Source organism: Dendrobium catenatum, unplaced genomic scaffold, assembly GCF_001605985.2.
Source record: "Dendrobium catenatum unplaced genomic scaffold, ASM160598v2 original_scaffold_4717, whole genome shotgun sequence".
Classification (NCBI taxonomy): Eukaryota; Viridiplantae; Streptophyta; class Magnoliopsida; order Asparagales; family Orchidaceae; genus Dendrobium; species Dendrobium catenatum.
Genome location: NW_021323178.1, coordinates 4271 through 27141, shown reverse-complemented (window position 1 = coordinate 27141; position 22871 = coordinate 4271). Strand labels below are relative to the sequence as shown.

Below are 22871 nucleotides of genomic sequence, written 5' to 3'. Positions count from 1 at the left end.
CAGCAACATCCACTTAACACACGTGCAATAGGCTAATAATACAAAATGCCTCCTAAAATTAGAAAAATCGCTGTTTCGTGAAACGACCCCATTCCTGATCAATGATAAATAAAATAATTAGAAGAAAATAAAGATATCCACTTGCCAGAATCATCTGTTGATGCAAGTGGGAAATAAAATATATCGGGATCCGCTACGCGATTCTACCACATAAATGTAGAACCTTCATTCATAAAATGCCACGCGGTTAAACATAATGCGCTCGAACTGTGGACCCCGACAACACCAATCAACGCCGTTCAACAGTCACTGATGGACCGCCGAAGTTTCTAGAAATATCCCTGACCCACATTTCTTACTTTTTTATTTGCCACTAATAATCTAACGAAGTTTCCACATAGCGATTTTACGAGAATACCCCTGTATCTTCTTCTTCCTGAGTCTTCCACCCCTGATTCAATAAAAGCCTCTTTCCGCCGCCCAACCCGTCACTAAAGCGAATCCGTAGTTCGGCTATACTGACAATAGGAAGTTTCAAGCTCGCAGCTTTTTTCTTTTAACCAATAATGGAAGGAGCCTTTGACAGCATCATACTGGTCAAAGAAGAGGAGGACGAAGAAGAAGAACCAATGCTGCCTCAGCCATTACCAGGCCTTCACGATGCCGCGCCGCCGCCGTTCTTAAAGAAGACCTTCGACATGGTGGAAGATCCAAGCACTGACTCCATTGTCTCTTGGAGCAGAGCTCGCAATAGCTTCGTTGTATGGGATTCTCATATGTTCGCTACCAACGTTCTTCCTCGCTATTTCAAGCACAGCAATTTCTCCAGCTTCATCCGTCAGCTCAATACTTATGTGAGTAATCACTCATTCCGATATCTAAATATTTGATTTTGAGTATCAAATTAGCTGATTTGATGAATGCAGGGGTTCAGAAAGGTGGATCCAGATCGATGGGAATTCGCAAATGAGGAGTTTTTAGGTGGGCAGAAGCACCTTTTGAAAAACATTAAAAGAAGGAGAAATATCGGTCAGAGCTCCAGCGATGTGGGGCAGCTAGCGCTGGAGGGCGAGGTTGAGAAGCTGAGATCAGAGAGACAGATTCTGATGCTGGAGATTATGAGTCTGAGGCAGCAGCAACAGAGCTCGAGAACGCATCTAGTTGCAATGGAGGAGCGAATGCTGGTGGCGGAGAGGAAGCAGAAACAGACGATGACTTTCCTTTCGAAAGTGCTGCGGAATCCTGACTTCGCTCATAAGCTTATGGCGAGGGGCGAGTGGGGCATGGATTTGGGAAGCCCCGGGAAGAAGAGGAGATTGCCACCGCCATTTTCGGAGAGCTTGGAGGTGACTGGAGAAGCTGAAGAGTTCCTTTTTAGAATGGAGAATGAGCTGACTAATGAGGTGGAGACTGAAGCCGTGGAGCAGAGTTCGGAGGAGATAATGGATTCAATGTGGGAGGACCTGTTAAGTGAAAGTTTTGATGGGGAAACATCGGCGCAGGAGATTGATGCAGAGGTGGAGGAGTTGGTTGCGGAGAACTGTGGATGGGGTGAGGATGTGAAGGGTTTGGTCGAGGCGATGGGGTTTCTTGGATCCAAGAAGTAGAAGTTCTGGAGGAAGAAGAGAAGTTCTGGAGGAAGAAGAGAAGGGATGGGGGCACTTCTATCATTCTGTTTGTAGTTTGGTAGCACCGTCGGTTCTGCTTTTATATTGTTGGCGGTTGTAATAACTCATATTTGTTAAATATGAATTTAATTTTTGATGCTTTAATTAATTAATTTATATTAATTAATTTTTATTCTTGTGTAGCTTTATATAGCCACTTGCATAGCCACCTTCTTGTTTTGTTTTCTTATATATATTAAACAGGTGGGGTGGGGACCGAAGGCTTCAAGTGCTTGATAGAAGGCTTGAGAAGCCTAGTACTTACTATAACAGGAGAAGAAGGTGAGCAGATCAAGCTTCTTTATCTTGCGATTCCAGGTATGAGCAAGAGGGAGGAGAAGGATTGGAAGCCTCTCCCTTTGCATGCGCACATAGGCGGAACGGGGAAGAAGGATCAGAAGCTCCTTCTTGCAGGCAACTTAGGCAGAATCGGGAGGAGCTCACATGAACCAAGCTGGTTTGGGTTTCTTCTTCTTTCTTGTTAATACGAGATCTTATCAGGTGATATCTTCTTTTACTCAATTTGTTTTACAAAATAGATGATTCATTTCAAGATTAACTTAGATCTGAACTTTGTAATGATCTTGTAATCGGATTGTGTAGAAAGCTAGCAAAGAGGGGAAAGCAGAGAAAGATATATATTGTAGATGGAGGGAGAGAGAGAGAGAGATTGAGAGACAAATATATAGTGAGATAGCTAGAGAGTGTGAGAGAGAGAGAAAGGTTGGGAGGGAGGGAGAGAGGGGGGGAGGCTAGGGAGGGATGGAGAGACAGAGAGAGGTGCGATAGAGTGAAAGAGGGAGTGAGAGAGAAGGAAAGAGAGACAGAAAGATATGTATTTTTAGAGAGAAAGGGGGCCGGAGAAAGAGAGAGCAAGAGAGAGGGTGTGAGAGAGACTAATGGGCGAGGGAAGGGAAAGAGTGATCGAAGAGCTAGAAAGATGTAGAGAAAGAGAATGAAAGATAGGGAGCAAGATTGGAGAAAGCTGTAGAGAGACATAGAGAGTGTAGGAGAAGGAGGCTGGGAAAGATGGAGCAAAATTTTTGTGTGTGTAAGAGAGAGAGAGAGAGAGAGAGAGAGAGAGAGAGAGAGAGTGAGAGCAAGAGGAGTGGGAGATAGAGAGATAATTTTTATAGAGAGAGAGAATGAATGAGCGAGGGAGAAGGACGTTGATTTAGAATTGTTTTAAAATTTAAATAAACTTTTGTTTGGAAAGTTTTAATGATTCATTGTTGTAATTTAGTTAGAGAATAGATTATTTTTCTAATTAATTAATTTGATTTGGGATTATATCATGAAGCTTTTTTCTTTATTGTTTTTCCTTGAATCTATAAATTGAGAGGTTTGAAGGTTTTTTGCAAAGAAGAGAGAAAGAGATAGCTCATTGTAATTACTTATTTATCAAATCTAGTGAAATCTCCATCCCTCTCCATGGACATAGGTATCTTCGTCAAATCATGTAAATCACTATATTTATAGTGACGCTTGCACAAGAATTGGTATCAGAACCAGATTTTGATGATTTATGGCAATGAAAATGATGACATGAAAAATAGAAGATCTTTGTTCTTGTGGATTTGTTTAGGGGAAGAAGAGGTCTTATCATGGACATTGGGATTGGAGTGGGAACACCTGGGAGGCATGGTCACGCAGGTGTAGTGCCAGAGTATTGTTCATGTGTTTGCTTTGAGTAGGACTAGGCACGCTCATGGTAGATTGTAGGCAGGCATGTGGTACAAGTGTAGCTCGTGTTAGTGCATGTTACACGTCACCTTGTTCATGTGGACATGGCTGTTACATTTCTTGATTTCATTACTTTATTTATATTCCTTTGTATAGTCATTTGGTGAATAGAAAATAATCCTCTCTATCTCCTTGTCCATCTTCTTCCTCATGCTCTAGTTCTTGCTCTTATTCTTTCATGGTATCAGAAGCCCAGGCATGGCATATCAGGATTCGGCGGCCTCCCAACATCCCGTCTCCAACATCTCAGCTACTCTCTCAGATTTCTTCATCCCACCACCTCTCAAATTTCTAATCTCAAATCTAAAGACATTTGTTCATACTTAGCTCTCCTCTGACACCTACGCTATTTTGCGTCTCCAACTTCTCCAATACTTCTCCACTAATGGCTTCGCCAGCTACCTCACCGGTGCCTCACCATATCTGACGGACACATCCAGTGTCGAATACAATCTTTGGCAACTCATTGATCGCAACCTAATCTTAGCCCTTCTTTCCACTATTTCTCCCTCAATCCTTTCATACGCTCTTTCTTCCTCCACTGCCTAAGAAGTTTGGCTGATTCTTGAGCGTCGCCTCCAACCTTACAACCGCTATCGGGTGATGCAGCTCAAGAATAAGCTTCATAACATCCAAATGCAAAATTCATCATGCAATAATACCTAGCACATATCAAGAACATCGTCGACAACATCGCTTCCTTCAGTTCCAAGATCGACTCTAAAGATATTATCATCTGCATATTGAATGGCATTCCATCCACATATAACGCATTCAAATCAAAAATTCGTACATCTCTCAGCCCTATCGATCTTTATACTCTTTATTCTCTCCTTTGTTGCGAAGAAATTAATCTCCAAACTCGACAACAAAAAGAATGGCGCCTGAACTCCGTATTCCACAGTCCTCTTCTCAAATCGCACCACTATGCCTCACGAATGACAATTCTCCCATCCTTCTAAAGGAAAGAATTCGTCTGTCGATCATCCTTCCAATCCCCTTCATCATCCCAATCTGCGAATAATAATCCCAATCATCCCACCTATTCGGTCACTCTGCATTAAATTGTTGGCAGAGATGCAACCTAAAATATGCACCTACGACTTCTTGGTCCCCGCAGGCAATTCTTTCTCACAATACCTCTAACCCAACATCTGATTGGGTTATTTATTAGGAAGCTTCCTCTCATCTAACTCCCGACATTGTGAACCTTAACCAATCCTCTTCTTATCACGGCTCAGACACGGTCTCAATCGCCAACGATGCAAATCTTCCAACTCAACACTCCGGACAAGGTTTACTTTCTTTACTATAACTATGTAATCTACTACATGTACCTTTGTTATCCCATAATCTCATTTCAATCTCAAAGTTAACCGCTGACAATCATGTCTCCATTTATTTTGACTCCACCGATTTCATCATATATGATCTACAGGACATGCGGCCTCTTCTATGTGGTCATCTTCATAATGGCTAATACCAAATTCAAATACAACCATCATGGACGTCCACAGCTCTTCAAGCTCACACTTCCTCAAATCAGCTTTGGCATAACCATCTCGGCCACACTCACCACTGTCTTCTGGCCACATTAGTCAACTATATTCCTGAACTTAATAATTTCAATTCTTCTTACATTTGTATCTCTTGTAATTCAACCAAAAGTCACAAACAACCATTTAATAAAGCCTCTTGGTCTCTACCATTCCTTTCTCTTTAATACATTCTGATGTCTAGGGTTCGGCCCCAAAACCCTATCTTAATGGCTTCAAATACTATGTAATTTTTGTTTATGATTGCACCAGGTTCTCATGGTTGTATCCTATTCACTCTAAAAACAAAATGATAAACAAATTTAAGAATTTCTATTCTCTAATAAAGAACAATTTCAATGCCCAACCCAAAACCTTTAGGTCGAACAGAGGTGGCGAATTCAGAAGCATTCCTTTTAATACTTTTCTCGTCGATCATGGCATCACTCATCAAATTAATTGCCCTTATACACCTAAACAAAATGAATTGGCAGAACAGAAACACCGACACCTGCTGGATCTCACCATAACCCTCCTAAATGCTGCTCACCTTCCCCATGCCTTCTGGGTAGAAGCCCTCTCCACCGCAAATTACTTAAAAAAAAAGTCTCCCTTCCAAAGCCATCTCACTTCAAACTCTTTATCATAAGCTTCATGGTACACATCCTAATTACAACTGCCTTCGCACCTTTGGCTGCCTTTGCTTTCCTTGGTTGAAACCTTACACTCATGACAAGCTGTCCCCTCGCTCTCAAGAGTGCATTTTTCTCGGTTGTTCATCTCTTCAAAAAGGCTGCAGGTGTCTCAACATACACACCAACAAAATACACATATCCAAGCACATCGTTTTCCATGAACACATATTTCCCTATAAATCGTTCGCACCATCTCTCTCCAAACCATCCGACACCCTTCCCCTATCACCTCTCATCCTTACTCCCACATCCTCTTCCACCACTCCATTGCACCTTTCAAACCCCCAGCTTTGACAACCCAACATAGTTCACCTATCACTACTCAATCCTCGTCTCATCCAACCTTTCTTACACAGACTGCTGCCCAGCCCTTTTATCTCTTCAGCCAACACCTCTCATCCTTCCTCACATCCTATGCAAACTTGCCTCAAATCAGGTATCTCCAGACCCAAAAAAATATACAATCTCATGGCCACCATGAGTTCCGCCGACAATCCCATGTCCTACAACCAAGCCAACCAACATTAGCATTGGAGGACAAAAATGTCCAAAGAATTCATGGCTCTTCAACGCCAAGGCACTTGGTCACTTGTTCCCTCTCCCACTGGCAAACCTATCCTTGGCTGCAAATGGACATATAAAATAAAATTGCTTCCAAATGGACAAGTTGACCGCTATAAAGCCCACCTGGTGGCTCAAGGATTCAATCAACAATACGACGTTAACTACAACAAAACTTTCAACCCTATCGCCAAGATTCCTACCATACACATTCTTTTAACTATAGCTCTGAATCTCACTGGCAAGTCTCGCAACTAGACATTTCCAACACCTTTCATCACGAAGATCTCCCAGATGATGTCTACATGAAGCAACCTCCCGGCTTCTCCGAAAAGCAACATCCCAACTTCATTTGCAAACTTCACAAATCGATCTACATACTCATACAGGCTCCACGGCTCTAGTTTCAAACACTCACATCATTTCTTCAAACTTTCAGATTCAGGTTTAGTCATCCCGATCCTTCTCTCCTAACATATCATTGCAAACATATTCAATTATACATATTAATTTATGTTGATGATATATTGCTCACATGTAATGATCTAGCCTCCATACACGACCTTCTCACTCAACTGCAATCCAATTTTCAACTCAAGCATCTAGGTAAAGTTTCACTCTTTCTCGGAATTCAAGTTCTGAAGTCATCATCCGGACTATTCCTCTCCCAATAGCACTATACAAGCAATCTTCTTTTAAATGCAGGCTTCTTCGATTGCAAACCAGTAACCACCCCTCTTGCGCCATCGTCCAGCACCACGATTAGGGGTGTAAGTGAGCCTAGCCGGCTTGTGAGCCAGCTCGAACTCAACTCGTTAATGGGCTCGCGAGCCGAGCTTATCGATCTTCAAGCTTGAGCAAAATTGGACAGGCTGGAAAATGCCAAACTTAATCGAGCCGGCTCGAGCTCGTTTATAGTGGGATGAGCTCGAGCTCGTGTGTCAAGCTCTATTCGAGCTTGAGTTCAAGCTCGCTTTTCAACTAACGAGCCGATCTCGATAAGGCCTAAACTCGACTCGTTTACACCCCTAACCACGATCACGTCTGATCAACTGTACAATGATCCTCAACTCTACTGCAAGCTAGCTGGCTCACTTCAATACCTAACAATCACTCGACTAGGTATAGCATTTGCCACAAATTCCATCAATCAACACATGCATGCGCTGACCCAACAAAATTTTCAATCTCTCAAACAACTTCTCTGATACATCAATGGGACTCTTTATTTCGGTCTTCCTCTCACTACAGGCTACCTTCAACTAACAACATATGCCGATGTGGACTGGGCCGCAAATCCAACGGACAGAAAATCAATATCCAGCATCTACACATTTCTAGGCAACAACCTCATTTCTTGGTCTTTAAAGAAACATCCAATTATTGCTAAGTAATCCACCGAAGCCAAGTATCGCTCGTTGGCCTCCGCCACATCAGACGTTATATGGCTTCGCCGTCTACTTGCAGAATTTCAAGCACCTCAAAAATCTCCAACCATCATCTACTGCGACAATACCTCCATCATCGCTCTTGCAAATAATCCTGTCTTCCACGCCTGCACGAAGCATATCAAAATTGACTTTCACTTCATTCGACAACACATTGACAAGGGCGCCATTGCTCTCTCACACATTAGCTCCTCCGATCAAGTCGTCGACACCCTCACCAAGGCTTTTACAGCAACACGCTTCTCCAACCTCTGGAACAAATTAACTATTCGACCTATAAATAATTAATTTGTGGGGGACTATTAGCACATGTTACACGTCACCTTATCCACCTGGACATGGCAGTTACATTTCTTGATTTCATTACTTTATTTATATTCCTTTGTACAATCATTTGGTGAATAGAAAATAATCCTCTTTCTCTCCTTGTCCGTCTTCTTCCTTCTGCTCCGGTTCTTGCAGCTCACTTGCACGAAGAGAAGCAAGGCTTGGCATGGAGAAGGACTCGTTAGGATCGTGTGTTGAAAGCCACAGATCGCGACAAGGAAATTGCTTATAAATCGTGTTTGAGGTGCGGTTTCATGTGGATCTGAATGAAGCAGATTAAGGAGACGGGAGAGACAGCTTGTGCTCACATGTAACACTCAAAAGCTGCGATCAACCGGGGTGTCGGTGCCTGTTTGAGCATCTAAGATGGAATTTAGGAATGAGAGTTTGCATTCCTAAATAAAATCGAGCAATTGGAAGCCCATTCTTACGTCTGGAGTAGTTTTTTTGGTCTTTGAATCAACCTTAGAAGCTAAGCTGTTGAGTTGTTTCAGATTATTACTGAGTAGGATTGGTGCAATTCAAACATTGTGAGATAGTATAATTTGGTGGAGCATGTGAGATCTGATGGAGCCATGGATACAACCACCTTGTCGGTGAAGAAGGCGTCGATTCATCAGGTAGTAACACTTAAAATTGATTTGACAAAATTTAACGGTAAAGGGAACTTTGTCATATGGCAGTGTGAGGTAATGATGAGCTGTGTTCTTTAAATTTGGAGGAAGTTCTAGAGAGGGTTGAACATCTTGAGAAGATTGCAGAGAAATATTGGCTCAAGATGAAACATAGCGTTTGTATTTTAATCAGAAATTTTTTATCTCACGAAATCAAGTATTGGGTGATGCTGGAGACTTATGTTATGGAGCTTTAGAAGACTTTGGAGAATAAGTATTTGACGAAGAGCGTGGGAATCATCTCTATATAAAATGATAGCTCTATAGGTTTCAAATGAGACATGGGATTATAGTTGATGAGCATTTGAATGATTTCACAAAGCTATTAGCAAATCTTTTGAATTTGGATGAGTATGTTGGAGATGAAGATAAGACGCTCCTTCTACTAAATTCACACCCAAATGAGTATAGAAACTTCACGATGATGCTCATTTATGAGAAGGAGATCTTGAACTCTTGTGGGTGAATACTGTATTACTGAATCAGGAGTTCTGATATTGGGACAAGGAGTCTACAAAGATGAATTCAACTAAGGTTCTCACACTCCAGCAAAGAAGATATGAGAAACAATAGAATAAAAGGGGTAGTAATGACAAGTGAGGAAAATCTAGTGGGTGCAGTCTTGGGAAGAATTTATATGCTTTATTCTTGAAGACTAGTCATTAGAAGAAAAAAATTTCAAAGTTGAAGGAGAATAGAATGGGAGTTTCCATTGAGGTTAATCTCAGCGTGGAAGAGTGTGGCAAAGATTTAGATGTATCACTATATATAGTTTCTCAAAGTTTGTATTCATATGTTTTATGCTGGATTTCAAATACTGATGCTACCTATCACATTTATCCCACTAGAGAGTGGTTCAGTATATATAGGGAGCTTGATAGTGGTGTTGTGACCAAGGGCTATAAGGTAGTCATTGAGGAAGAAGTTCTAAAGATATATCATGGAGCATTGGTTTATCTAAATGGTGTTCTTTACCACAACCTTTACTACCTTCAGGGAAGAATAGTGATGGGATTGGCTATTGTTGTTGATGATTCTTCTAATGCCACTGCATTGTGGCATATATGGTTTGCTCATGTCGGAGAGGCTTCTATTATGACTTTGGTGAAGAAATGATTGATTAAAGGAGCAAACACCTACAAATAATATTTTTGTGAATATTGAGAATTTGGAAAGAAGGCATGTGTATCCTTTGGTATTGCCATACACATTACAAAGGATATCTTGAAATATATTCACGTAGATGTTTAGGGCTCGACAAAGATAGTATCATTCGGCGGGTGATGATACTTTGTCTCTTTCATTGATGATTACTTTAGATATATTTGAGTGTACACCATGAGGCGCAAGAGCGAGGCACTTAAAATTTTCAAAATTAGGAAGAAGTGGATTGAGACTCAAATTGGCAAAAAGATCTAGTGTATTAGATCAGATAATGGGGATAAATACAATTCAGATGCAATCTTATAAGAGTACCAAAGATTTGGGATTGAGTACAACTTCAATGCTAAAAATGGGGTGGTAGAAAGGATGAACTGGACTTTGGTGGAGAAAGTTTAGTGTATGCTATCGACTGCTGGGTTGGATAGATTATGTTGGGCCGAGGCAATAGACTATGTCTGTCATTTGGTGACCCATATGCCTTTTGTAGTTGTTGAGAAGAATACCCCAAAGGAGATATGGTAAGGACATCATGCTAGAAATTATGAGCACTTGAGAGTGTTTAGGTGTCTATCATACTATCATTTTTAAAATGTCAAACTGGAAATACGGGCAAAGAAGGGGATCTTTATTATCTTTAGGCATAGATTTAAAGGCTTCAAACTCTATGATCCCAAAGAGAAGATTATTTTTATTAGTAGGGATATTAGTTTTGATGGGGCGAGCATGTTGGAGCCTCAAGACTTAAAGAAGGTGGAGAGTTCTATTGGGACCACAAATGTACTATAGAAGTTGGAGTTTGATGCAACTCCACTTGCTAGCTCCTCAGAGGTAGATCATTTTTTCCTAGGTACATGATTCAACTGTAATTCAGGAGGTAGAAGAGATATTGAGGATGAAATTCTTGCTCAAGATTTTATTGTAAAAAATAAGTATACGTTCTAGAATGTCCCAAAATCAGCTTGGATGAGGGAACACATTGTATTTTTACTTTCAGCCATGGAGGCTAGAGCTTTTACTTACTATAAGGAAGTAGTGGATAGTCCATATGGTGATCTTTGGAGCAGGGTTGTTGATGAAGATATGGAGTCTCTTCAAAAGAATGCTACTTGGAAGTTGGGGAAGCTTCATCCAGTATGAAAAGCCATTAGAAGCAAATAAATACATGCAAAGAAGAAAGGATCTATTGGAGCTGATGTACAGTGCAAGGTTAGGTTGGTGGAAAAGGCTCTGTGCAATAGGAAGGGATTGCTTATGATCAGATTTTCTCCCCAATGATTAAGAATCCATCGACTAATGGTCAATTGGCACTTGTAGCACAGTATGTTCTAATTTTGGAGCATCTCGATCAAGATATTGAACAAGTAGTTGGCCTTGTAAGCAGGTTCATACATGATTCAAGGAGTCATTGGCAAGCTGAAAAGAGTATCCTGAGGTATTTGAAGGATACAATTGATGCAGGCTTGGAGATATAGTCACCACGATAGTAGTGCAAGACTCATGATTGATTGTCCACTTGTTTGAAGAACTACGTTCAACTTGAACCCTTGGGGGATACATAGGCAAACATTTGGGTGCAGTCATTCTGATATTGGAGCCTAGTTTGTCATCCTCCACTTTATGAAGTGAAAGATAAGATGGAGATTCTTGATTTGGAATTTTTTTTTTAAATCTAAATAAACTTTTGTTTGAAAAGTTTTAATGACTCATTATTATAATTGATTAGGGAATAAATTATTTCTCTAATTAATTAATTTGATTGGAATTTGATTGATATTTGATTAGGAAGCTTTTTCTTTTATTGTTTTGCCTCAAAGCAGAAATAAAATCACACGAGGAAGAGGAAGAGAGAGAGTGAGAGATATAGGCACTTCTTTTTTCATTATTGCCCTCTCCTTTTCATCATGTATGTTGGCACATAAACCACTTGTGTTTTTTTTTTTTTACTAGTTTTCTAATTTTCTTTTAAATGTTTGTTGTTATGATTATTGCAAGGTTATAGTGTTGATTTGGTCTACCATAATTTTGATAGGCAAAAATTTAGATAAGAAAGCTTGATTGATTACAAAAATGTCTTAACTACAACAATATATAGTTTAATGCAAAGTATTAACTATTTAATTATTAAAAATTAATTAGTTTGCTATTTTAGTTGTGATTATGCATTCAAATATATTTCTTTAATTTATATTAATCTTAATTTCATAAAATTTTATATCGACTTTGGAAAATTTTAAATTATTCTTTCATATAAAATTTTATTAAAATAATTGCTCAAGTATGATTACTGAATAACAAAATATTATTGTTGAGTTAATTATATTAAAAAATTATGCTAGGATAGCCTACGAATTTTTGATAATGATGAGCCTAATTACATCAAAATTTATTTTAAAATTAAAGTTAAGTGTTGCCCACTCCTTAGATTGAGCACCAATCCTCCACTGTAAGTGTCGCCCCTACTCCACTGAGCTGCTATTTTTTTCAGTTTTTCCTTCTTAAAATGTCTAAAAATTATTGTATGTGAATGATCTACTAAACTTAGATTGTCTATTGAATGGCATTCAAAGTATATGATACTTCCAATTTTCAAGAGCTTGAAAATCTTTAAGTTTCCTTTCATTATATCTTAATAGCTTATGGTAAATTTGGCAATAAAAAATCTAGAAATCTATCAATAATAGCACCATCCGTCCATACAACAACATTACCATTCCAATATGGTTTGTACAATTTGTGCATGTTCCATATAATAAAATGATTAGAATTTTAAATTAAGTTGTTAGGGTAAAGTTTTTGTGATCTTTGATATTTATTTTTTAGGGTGTATTGCAAAGGTATTTATTCTAAATATGTATAAAAGTGATATGACACACTAAGAGCAGGGGGCGGTGATGAATTGATATTTTTAAAAAATAATTTATAGAGTCATAGTATTATGCAGAAGCTTTATTAAATTTTTATTTTTTTGTTATTATTTTGAACTTTATTCAAGAGTTTAACTAAAGATTCAACAACCACAAAATCATAATGATGTGCAATATAAATCAAAACGTAAATAAGTAAATGCAGAAATAAAAGAGAATAGAAATCATTTTTTTATAGTGGTTCAATCAAAATTAACATATCCCAAAGGTCCTCCTCTTTGGGTATTTCATTATGCCACGCTCCTTTAGTATTCAGTCAAGCAAAGAATCTCTTCTCCCTTAACATATATAGAATTGACATTTATAATTTTTTTTATCCTTGAAAAGTCTTTTCTTCGGCTTCCCGACACAGTAAAGATGTTGCTCTCTTCTTCTGCTCCTTGTACGGTGGAGATGCTAATCCCCTCACGCGATGGAGATGTCACTCCCTCCTTCTGCTCCTCACACATTGGAGATGCCACCCTAGCCGTCTGGGCTAGTAAAGTCTTTCACCCAAAGTACTTTGTAGAAGTTTTAGAAATAAAAATATTCAAGGCATAAACAAAAAGTTTTTTTAAAAAATTTTAAAAATAACTTTTTTTGTTTGTTTTGAACTATATGCAAGAGTTTAACTAAATATTTAACAACCACAAAATCATAAATATGTTTAATATAAATCAAAATTTAGGAAAGTAAATGCAGAAAAATATAAATAATATAAATCAAATTTTTATTGTTCTTCAATCAAAATTAACATATCTTAAAGGTCCTCCTTTTTTAGTATTACATTTTACCACACTCCTTTAGTATTCATTAAAAAAATAGCTCATTTCCCTTACCAGATGAAGAATGACATTTATAAAATTTTTATCCGTAAAAAGTCTCTCTTCTTCAGCTTGTTAGCACGGTGAAGATGTTGCTCCCTTCTTCTATCCCTTAAATAATAGAGATGCTAATCCCTCCTACATATCACATGATGGAGATGCCACTCCCTCCCTCTGCTCCTCGCACATTGGAGATGCCACCCTAGCCTCCTCGACTAGTAAAGTATTTCACCCGAATTCTTTTTTTTTAGAGCTTTTCTCTATGAGCTCCACAATCATAATATGAAGGACTTCAGATGCAAATCAATAGGAAAAATCATGTGACTCCCTCACACCTCTTGAATCCCTTTAAAAAAACTATCCCTCAACCTCACCTCTTCTCTCTCCAAAGTAATTTGGACATTATTTATAAGCAAGGAGACACCTCTTCCTCTTTAAATCTCTCTTTCCCAAGTAGCCTCTCTAGTTATTTTGTGCTTCCACTATATTTTGACCATATAAATATAATTGCTCCTCAATTTCTTCATGTTATGTGCCAAATTAAGCCCTATCAGGTTCTTCCTTATAATGCAGATTCTGATGAACCTCAACATGATCAACACATAATCTCTCATTAGAATCAAATACCCACTTTCTTAAAGAAGACACATGGAACACACTATGTATATCAGACATATGATAAGGTAATAATAACTTATAAGTAGAACTATTAATTCTTTTAATAATCTCAAAAACTCCAATATACCTTAGATTGAGCTTACTGATTCTCTCAAATCTACTGACACATTTCATATGACTGACTTTGACATAAATAAATTCGCCAATCTAAAACTTAAGCAACCAGTGTTTCTACTTGTAGTACTTCTTTTATCTATCATTTAGAGATTTCAATCTTTCTCTGACCAAATGGATGTTTGCTATAATATCATCCACAAAGGTTGAAACTATCACCTCAATATCTTCTACCTATATTAAAGTCAAAGGGGTCTTACACTTCCTACCATATAGAGATTCATAAGGAGCCATATATATGTTGTATTGATAATTATTGTTATATGCAAATTCTATCAACGGGTGGTGATCTTCCAAACTATCCCCAAAATTCAGAATATATAGTCTTAGAAGATACACCAGCACCTGAATAGTCCTTTTGGACTATCCTTCTATCTATGAATGAAAATTCATACTTAAGTACAACATCATACACAATCCCTAATTAATACCTCTCCATATCTAGAGATAAACCTGCCATCATGATCCTATATAATCACGTTTGGCATATAGTGTAATTTGATAATATCTTTGACATATATATGTACTAACTTGTCTACTGGATCAGTCTATCAGATCAAAATAAAATGAGCATACTTTATCACTCAATCGATAATAACCTAAATAGCAATATGCCCATATCTCGATCTGGGAAAACGCATAATAAAATTTATCATCACATCTTCTCATTTCCACTATAAAATAAGTAATGATGGTAGAAGATTACCTAATCACTAATGCTCTGCTTTCACTAACTAACAGGCCTCACACATAACTTCTACTGTTGTCTTTCTTTAATCCAGACAATCAAAATATACCTTTCAAATATTCATAAGTCTTGCTATTTTTTGAATGAATAGTATAGCCTGAATAGTGAACCTCATATAGAATCTCCCACCTCATATCTCCAAAAATAGTAGACCAAAGTTTATCATTTCAAAGGTGATACCAAACTCAGAAACTTGTAGTTCATATTTCTTACCAGATCTGATATGATCACTAAAATTTAGATATTTTGCATCTAACTTCTAAGCTTCCTAAATATTTTCATGCAAAGAAGGCTGAATTATCATTTAAGTCAATATACCATAATCCCAATCAATGGAAGAAATTATCTCCAACAATAATAGTATTTATATCTCATATCAAATACTCATAAGAAGTGAGCTAAATAAATGAAACTCTAGAAGATTTCCTACTCAAAGTGTCTACCATCACATTAGCCTTACCAGTCTGATACTGAATAGTCATACAATAATATTTGATCTACTCAAACCACTTCCTTTGCCTCATATTCAGATTAATATGTACTTCAAACTTTGATGATTGGTTAAAACATCGTGCTTGATACTATATAGATATTACCTCTAAATATTTAAAGCAACAAATCATAGCAATAAGTTCTAAATCATGAGTGGAATAGTTCCTCTCATGTGGCTTCAACTGATTGAAAGCATCAACTATAACTCAGTTGTGTTGCATTAATGCACATCCCAAACCTCTCACTGAAGCATCACTAAATACTTGTGATCCTTCCATACCAAATAGATGTGCCAAAGTTGGATCAAAAGTCAAATAATCTTTTAAAATCTAAAAGGTAGACTCAAACTCTGGTGTCCATACAAAAGCTATTACCTTATAAGTCAATCTTATCGGAGGGGTAGAAATATGACAAAATCTCTTCAAAAACTTCCTAAAATATCCAACCATACTCAGGAAACTACCTGCCTCAAACAAAGTAGTAGGCTTAGGCCAGTTAGTGATTACTTGAACTTCCTGTGGATCTATAGAAATACTATTACTCTCACCATATACCTTAGAAAACCAATACTCTTCAGTCAGAACTCATATTTAAATAATTTTGTGTATAGTTGATGTCATCTTAAAGTCTATAAAATAATTCTTAAATGTCTGGTATGATCTTCCTCAGAAGTAGAATATATCAAAATATTATCTATAAAAATAATAAAAAATGAAATTAAACTAGATAATCTTTGAATACTCTGTTCATCAGATCCATAATGATAGTTGGTGCATTAGTCACCCCAAATGGCATGATCAAAAACTCATAGTGTCGATACCAAGTACTGAAAGCTATCTTCATTACACCAGCCTTTCTCACCTTCACCTGATAGTAGCTAGATCTTAGATCATTCTTCGATAATATAGAAGATGCAATAAGCTGATCAAATATATTATCAATTTGTGATAAAGGATACTTATTATTACTAATGAATTTATTCGACTCATTGTATTCAATAAACAAATGGAACGTACTATCCTTTTTCTTCACAATAAGAATAAATATTTTTCACAGAGATGCACTAGGATAATCAAATCCCCATTAACTAACTCCTAAATCCAAACCTTTAACTCCTGAAGCTCCTTAGGAGGTATCGTATATAAAGCTTTAGAAATGTGGGTCATACAAGGAAATATATTAATATAGAACTATATATCTCTATTCGGAGGTAAACTGACTAAATTCTCAGGAAACACGTCTGAAAATTCTCATGTTGTCGGAACATTAGAAAGAAAATCAAGATATATACTCATATCACAAACAAAAGCTAGAGATAACATGCAGCCCTTCTTTCATAATCAAAATACTTCCACAACAAAACTCAGACAATGTAAAACACCTCTAATTCCCTAGAATACATATCTTTCGTTACCCAGAAATAATGTAACTTAATTTTTTTAGCAAAAAAATCTAAGCATTGTACTAACTAAACTAATTCATACAAAAAATATCATATGAGAAAATGTGTAATAAAATCAAACTTAATTTTTGCTTCTTATTAAAAATATCAATATCATAGAAATAAAATCAATTAGTTATCATACCATCTTCATTTAATAAAGTTAAAGAAAGAGAAATATGTAGTACAACTAAAGCCAAGTGGATTAAATTAAAGAAATGCTCATAAATAAATGAATGACAATCTCTAAAATTGAATAAAATATGATATCGATACTAAAAAATGTAAAATATACATGTCATAATATCTAGAGTATCATGGGCCTCTTGCTAAGTCAAACTATATGCATGTGGTTGAACTAGTTGAGTTAGAGTTAGGGCAACAAAACTATAAGGCTTTCTTTAACCATTGCCAATTGGCCTCCTTGCCACAAAAATAGAACTATTGACTTTATTATATGGTCACTTAGAAAAAGTACAAAGCGTAACTTTGATCAAATTCTACCTATGGACACTCTGCTACCTAGTGCCCTATATGAACGCATCTGAAGCATTGTCCAGTAATCCTATAACAATGACCAGAATGATGTCTATCGCATAGAGGTACCTCACTAATAGAACTAGAACTAGATATGCTTCCACTACTAGAGATTAGTGTATATACTGATTGTCTACCTCTTATGGAATATTTATATACAAATATGTATAGGAAAAACCACCATAAGTCTCACCACTAAACCTTTTTGTACTAGCAATCCACCACTGTTGAGTAGGCATCAAATAATTCTTTATCAAACAAGCTCTATCCATAAGCTCAAAAAAATAAAAATGTGAAACGATACGATTGACATTCTTAAACAATCTCACAATCCCCTCAGAAATCTATGGTACTTCTTAGTGGGATTGCTAACTAGTTGTAGAGCATATCTGATCATATCTGGCCAAAGTAGTGAACTCTATCTCGTACTACCTAAATGTCCTGCTCCCTTGATCCAGTCTCAAAAATGTCTTCTTTATCTACTGTCATGTAGAAGGTGATACAAATCAGGCTAGAAAAGCATCTGAGTACTCTTCCTAGGTAATCAAAGACTTCAATCTCCCCTAAAATTTTACCTCATGTTAGCCCATCCACTAGTGCTCTAACTCACCATCTAATAAAAAGATTGTTAATGATACATTCCTCTCTAGAGGACAATGCATACCATCAAATGTATTCCCTAGCCTCTTTAATCAGTCCTCTGCTTCCTTGGGCTCAATAGCACCCTCAAAACTTAGAGCTCCAATCTCATAAATATTTATAGATGTATGTCTACATCATCAGCTCTCATAGTAAAAACCATGCTCTACACCTCACCCATCATCTTGATTATTAAAGTAGCAAACTTTAAAACTATATATGAACCAACTATCAGAGCATTATTATGTACAATAACTTCTTAACTAGCACTCAGTCTATCTATTATTTCTAGGTTTGATAGAGTCATAATCACAAAAACTATATAACTGAACATATATGCATATGAAACAAATAAGAATGCATACCCAGATAGACTCAAAGCTATCCCACTTGACTTATAAATCAATTCATATAGTTTTATTTTATGATTCATTCTAAAATTATTACTCTAGTACCATAAAAGCTTGTCACAGCCCAACTCGACTAGGATATATCTAATTATATTGAGCTCTGATATGCAAATCATAAGATCTAATTTTAGAATGTTTCATATTCTCTTCAAATATTTATTTTAAATAAACTACAGACTATATAGCAACTAAAATATTCAAATACTAAAATAAACTCATCAACAAGATTTATTTCATTTCATTAAAATGTATATACATTATATGGCTACATGCAAAAGCTACATAACTGAATAAAAAACTAGTCATGATTGTATAAAAATTAAAATAAAAAATATCTAAAACTAGATATGTTCTAAAAATACTAATCAATAGTTTGCATTACCTTCCCAAATCCTTAAAACTAAAAGCAAAACTACAGTGAGCTACAACAGTTAAGCATATCACACAAGCTGATTTAAACTTCTAAATTCTTTTATTAAATATTTAAAAGCACATGAATGTAGTCAAATAAATCATTATACTTAAAAATGTAATAAGAGCATAATAGTTATTCATTTATTTAAATAATAATATTGAGCAAATAAATAAATTATAATTTATATCATATAATAGTTCATATCACATATTTTAGACCTAAATAGAATTTCAAAAGATTTTAGCCCCTTATGACTCTCTTTTGTGCTTAAAGTACTAGAATAAGCTAGTAGACACCAAAATAAGACTTATAGCCACCAGAATAAACCTTAGAGGCACTATAATATTTCCTGACACAAATAAAATATCAAAGGATTTTTGCCCTTTATAATGCCCAACATATATCATTTAATCACATATGCATATTTTTTATTATATTATAGCAGTTAAAGTGTAATTAAGCATATGCCAGAATTGCGTAATTTTCTCTAACAATAGGCAATAGAAAACCCAACTAGGCAAAAATGTACATTTTTTAGAAAATAATCAAATAACTAGAGATTGTGCAAAATAATATTTTAAAACTTTTATCGTACTAGAACACAATTTTTCAACATCCTGAAAATTTATATTCAATAAAACCCCCATACATTTCAAAACTCCCGTTGTAAATTTTTTTAAAAATACTTGAAACATTCGTAATCTTAATCTCTATAACCTATAAAAATTACAAAGTGAGATTTTTCCATTGCAAATTTATTTGCATTTTTTGCTAAAAAAATAGATATTTGATCAAAAAATAGATTAAAACGTCATATTTTTTTAAAATTAAGATAAATGTAATGTAATCTCCCTCGAGATGAACAAATTTGTCAACTGGGATGACTGACGAAAGCAACTTGAAATCGCCCAAAATCCAACTTTTCTCCCTCTCTCTAATCTCTTCTTTTCTTATTTCCCAAATTCCCGCTCTGGTGGCCAAATATTAGAAGTGATAAGGATTTTTAATAAAGATAAGTGATTTTATATATTTATATTAAAAATAATTATAGCATTAATATAATTATTGAAATTTATGTATTTTAGCCCAAAATTCTTTTATAACTTCAAATTCTAGTATCTAAACATTATAGAAAAATATTTATAATTAGTTAAGCATGTTTAAAAGACTCCCGTGAAATCAGTATGTAAAATGGACACATAATGGTCTCAAAAATCCCACTTGTACTAACAAGTACGAATTACTTAATGAATTTTACTAGTGACCAAAAATTATGAAAAAATTAATGATACTAAAATACAATAATATTTGTGTTATGGATAAGATGGTTTATAATTTAGACTAATAAAGACTCTTAAAATAATTATTTATTCGTATAGGTCAAATATTAAAAATTATAGGTCGAAAACTCTTAAAAAAAATTAAGGGTTCTTATAATTAGAAATGTGAAAGTGCTCATGTAGGTTAGAACCAATGATGATTACTTTGTGGTAAAAAATAAGTGATTGCATAGTAGTGCGGTTGGAGGTGATCCTGAGATTTATAAAAAATTCTAATAGTAGCTTGGTATGGGAGGGACTAGCAAGACATATCAGGAATTAAAGTGATGTGATAATTAATAGATCTAATACCTAAAAGGATAATTAGCGATCCTAGTCCACCAATTTTGTATCTGAGGCTTCCCTACTGTGTTCGTAGGTAGCCTAGTATTCCTCATTGTGCCATTATGTTATTCTTGAGAGCCATAAGTGAGAAAGTGAAAATAATAACCCCTCCATTTATATCCTTGGGCCATTCATACAGTATAATTCGAGGACTACATTATTCGATCAAGTTTGTCGAAAAGGTCTCATCAGGAATATACAATCAAATGTCAATTCATACAATATTATATGGGATCGTCTTATATGATATGCATAATTTTGATCATCTCAAGGAGCCGTTAGTATGAATTGTCAATCAGATATATTGCATAGTATGATCAATAATAATTGATCATACCCAATAGTTAATTTGATAATTAGTGGTCTCTAATGGTCTGACCTTATGTGTATCGTATAGTATGATATGGAGAACATTTTAGAGTTTTATACAATGATCATCAATAATTCCACAAGGATAAATACATAACAAATATTTAGATATAAAGCATAAAATATATTTAAAAAATATGGAATAAATCAAAATGATATAAAGTGCAAATTTTAATACAAAACAAACATACATGCAAATAAATACCAACATACATAAAAATATAACAAAATTGACATAAACAGAAACAAATAAACTATAACGAACACAAATATACAACAAAAAACATAACATGCAGTGACCCCAATTTTCTAAGCACTTATATCAAGAACTCTCAATCTAATCTTAAGTGCGTTGAACCTATCATAATATAGGGGTTTGATAAAAAAGTTTACTAATTGATTTTATATATCCAAATACTATATATCTATATCTCCCTTGGCAACGTGATTTATTATAAAATGATGTCTCTTATCAATGTGTTTTGTGCGTAAGTGTTGAATATATTTTTTAGTGATGCATATCACAATCATATTATCACACGTAATAAGGATGATTTCTACTAACACTCTAAAATTAAGAAGCCATTGTTTTTTCAAACGACTTTGTTAACATAACTTCATGCAGAAAAATACTTAGCTTTTGCTATAGAAAGGGATACATAATATTTTATTTTTCTAATAGACCAAAAAATTAAAGATAGTCTTATAAATGGAAAGTTTTTGAGGTGCTCTTTTTATATACCTTACATCCATCAAAATTCAAATCTAAGTATTCAACTAAGTCAAAGGTCAAGTTATTCCTAGGATAATAGTTACCTAAGTTCTAAGTGCCTATAAGAAATCTTAAGATTTTTTTAACGATGGTTAAATGAGATTCCTTAGGGTCAACTTGGAACCTAGCACATAGGAAAACGCTAAACATAATATCAAGCCTATTGGCTATCAAGTAAAGTAAGGAACCTCTAATTCCTCTAAACTTCTACTGATAAATTGATTTACCGTCCTGATTCTTACCTAATTGGGTGATTGAGCTCATGGGTGTATTCATGCTTTAACAATCTTCCATATCAATTTTTTTTTAATATCTCTTTTATGTGTTTAGTTTGACTCAAGAAGGTTCCATTCTCTCTTTATTTTACATTAAGTCTAAAGAAAATTTTCAACTTACCTATCATACTCATTTCAAAATCACTACTAATACTAGAAGAAAATTCTTTGCAAAGATCATTGTCGGTAGATCTGAAAATAATATCATATATATATAACTGAATAATGAGTTTATCATCTTTAATTATCTTAATAAATAAGGTGGTATTTGTAGTGGTCTAAACAAACACTTTCTTTAAGAGAAAATTTTTAAGTCAATCATAACACACCCTAGGTGCTTAGTTAAGCCCATATATAGTGATTTCTTAAGTTTATAAGCATGATTTAGAAAGGCCAAGTTTTCAAAATCAATGGGTTATTCAACATCGATATTTTTCTTAATCATCTCATTTAGAAAAGCACTCTTCAAATCTATCTGATATAATTTAAATTTCATAAAGCATGTAAATGATAATAATATCTTTATGGATTCTAATCTAGCTATTGGGGCAAAGGTCTCCTTAAAATCTATCCCTTCAATTTGGTTGCAACTCTTTGCTACCAATATAATCTTATTCCTAACAACTAATCCAAAGTCATTTATTTATTTATTTTTTTAATACTCATTTCATTCCAACAACACTTTGACCAATAGATCTAGTTACTAACTTTACACGTCATTCATAACAAATTAATTTAACTATTACTATATTATTGTTTAATTTAACCTATATGAA

The 22871-nt window shown here is 35.2% G+C and overlaps 1 protein-coding gene across 1 annotated transcript; it reads left to right on the top strand.

Moving 5' to 3' along the window:
• Nucleotides 1-441: 441 nt before the first annotated feature.
• On the top strand, nt 442-1772 carry LOC110093245 (heat shock factor protein HSF30-like). The gene is made up of 2 exons (XM_020818071.2): nt 442-854; nt 927-1772. Exons 1-2 carry the CDS (start codon nt 567-569, stop codon nt 1605-1607), a joined length of 969 nt encoding a protein of 322 aa, XP_020673730.1. The 5' UTR covers nt 442-566; the 3' UTR covers nt 1608-1772.
• The last annotated feature ends 21099 nt before the right edge of the window (nt 1773-22871 follow it).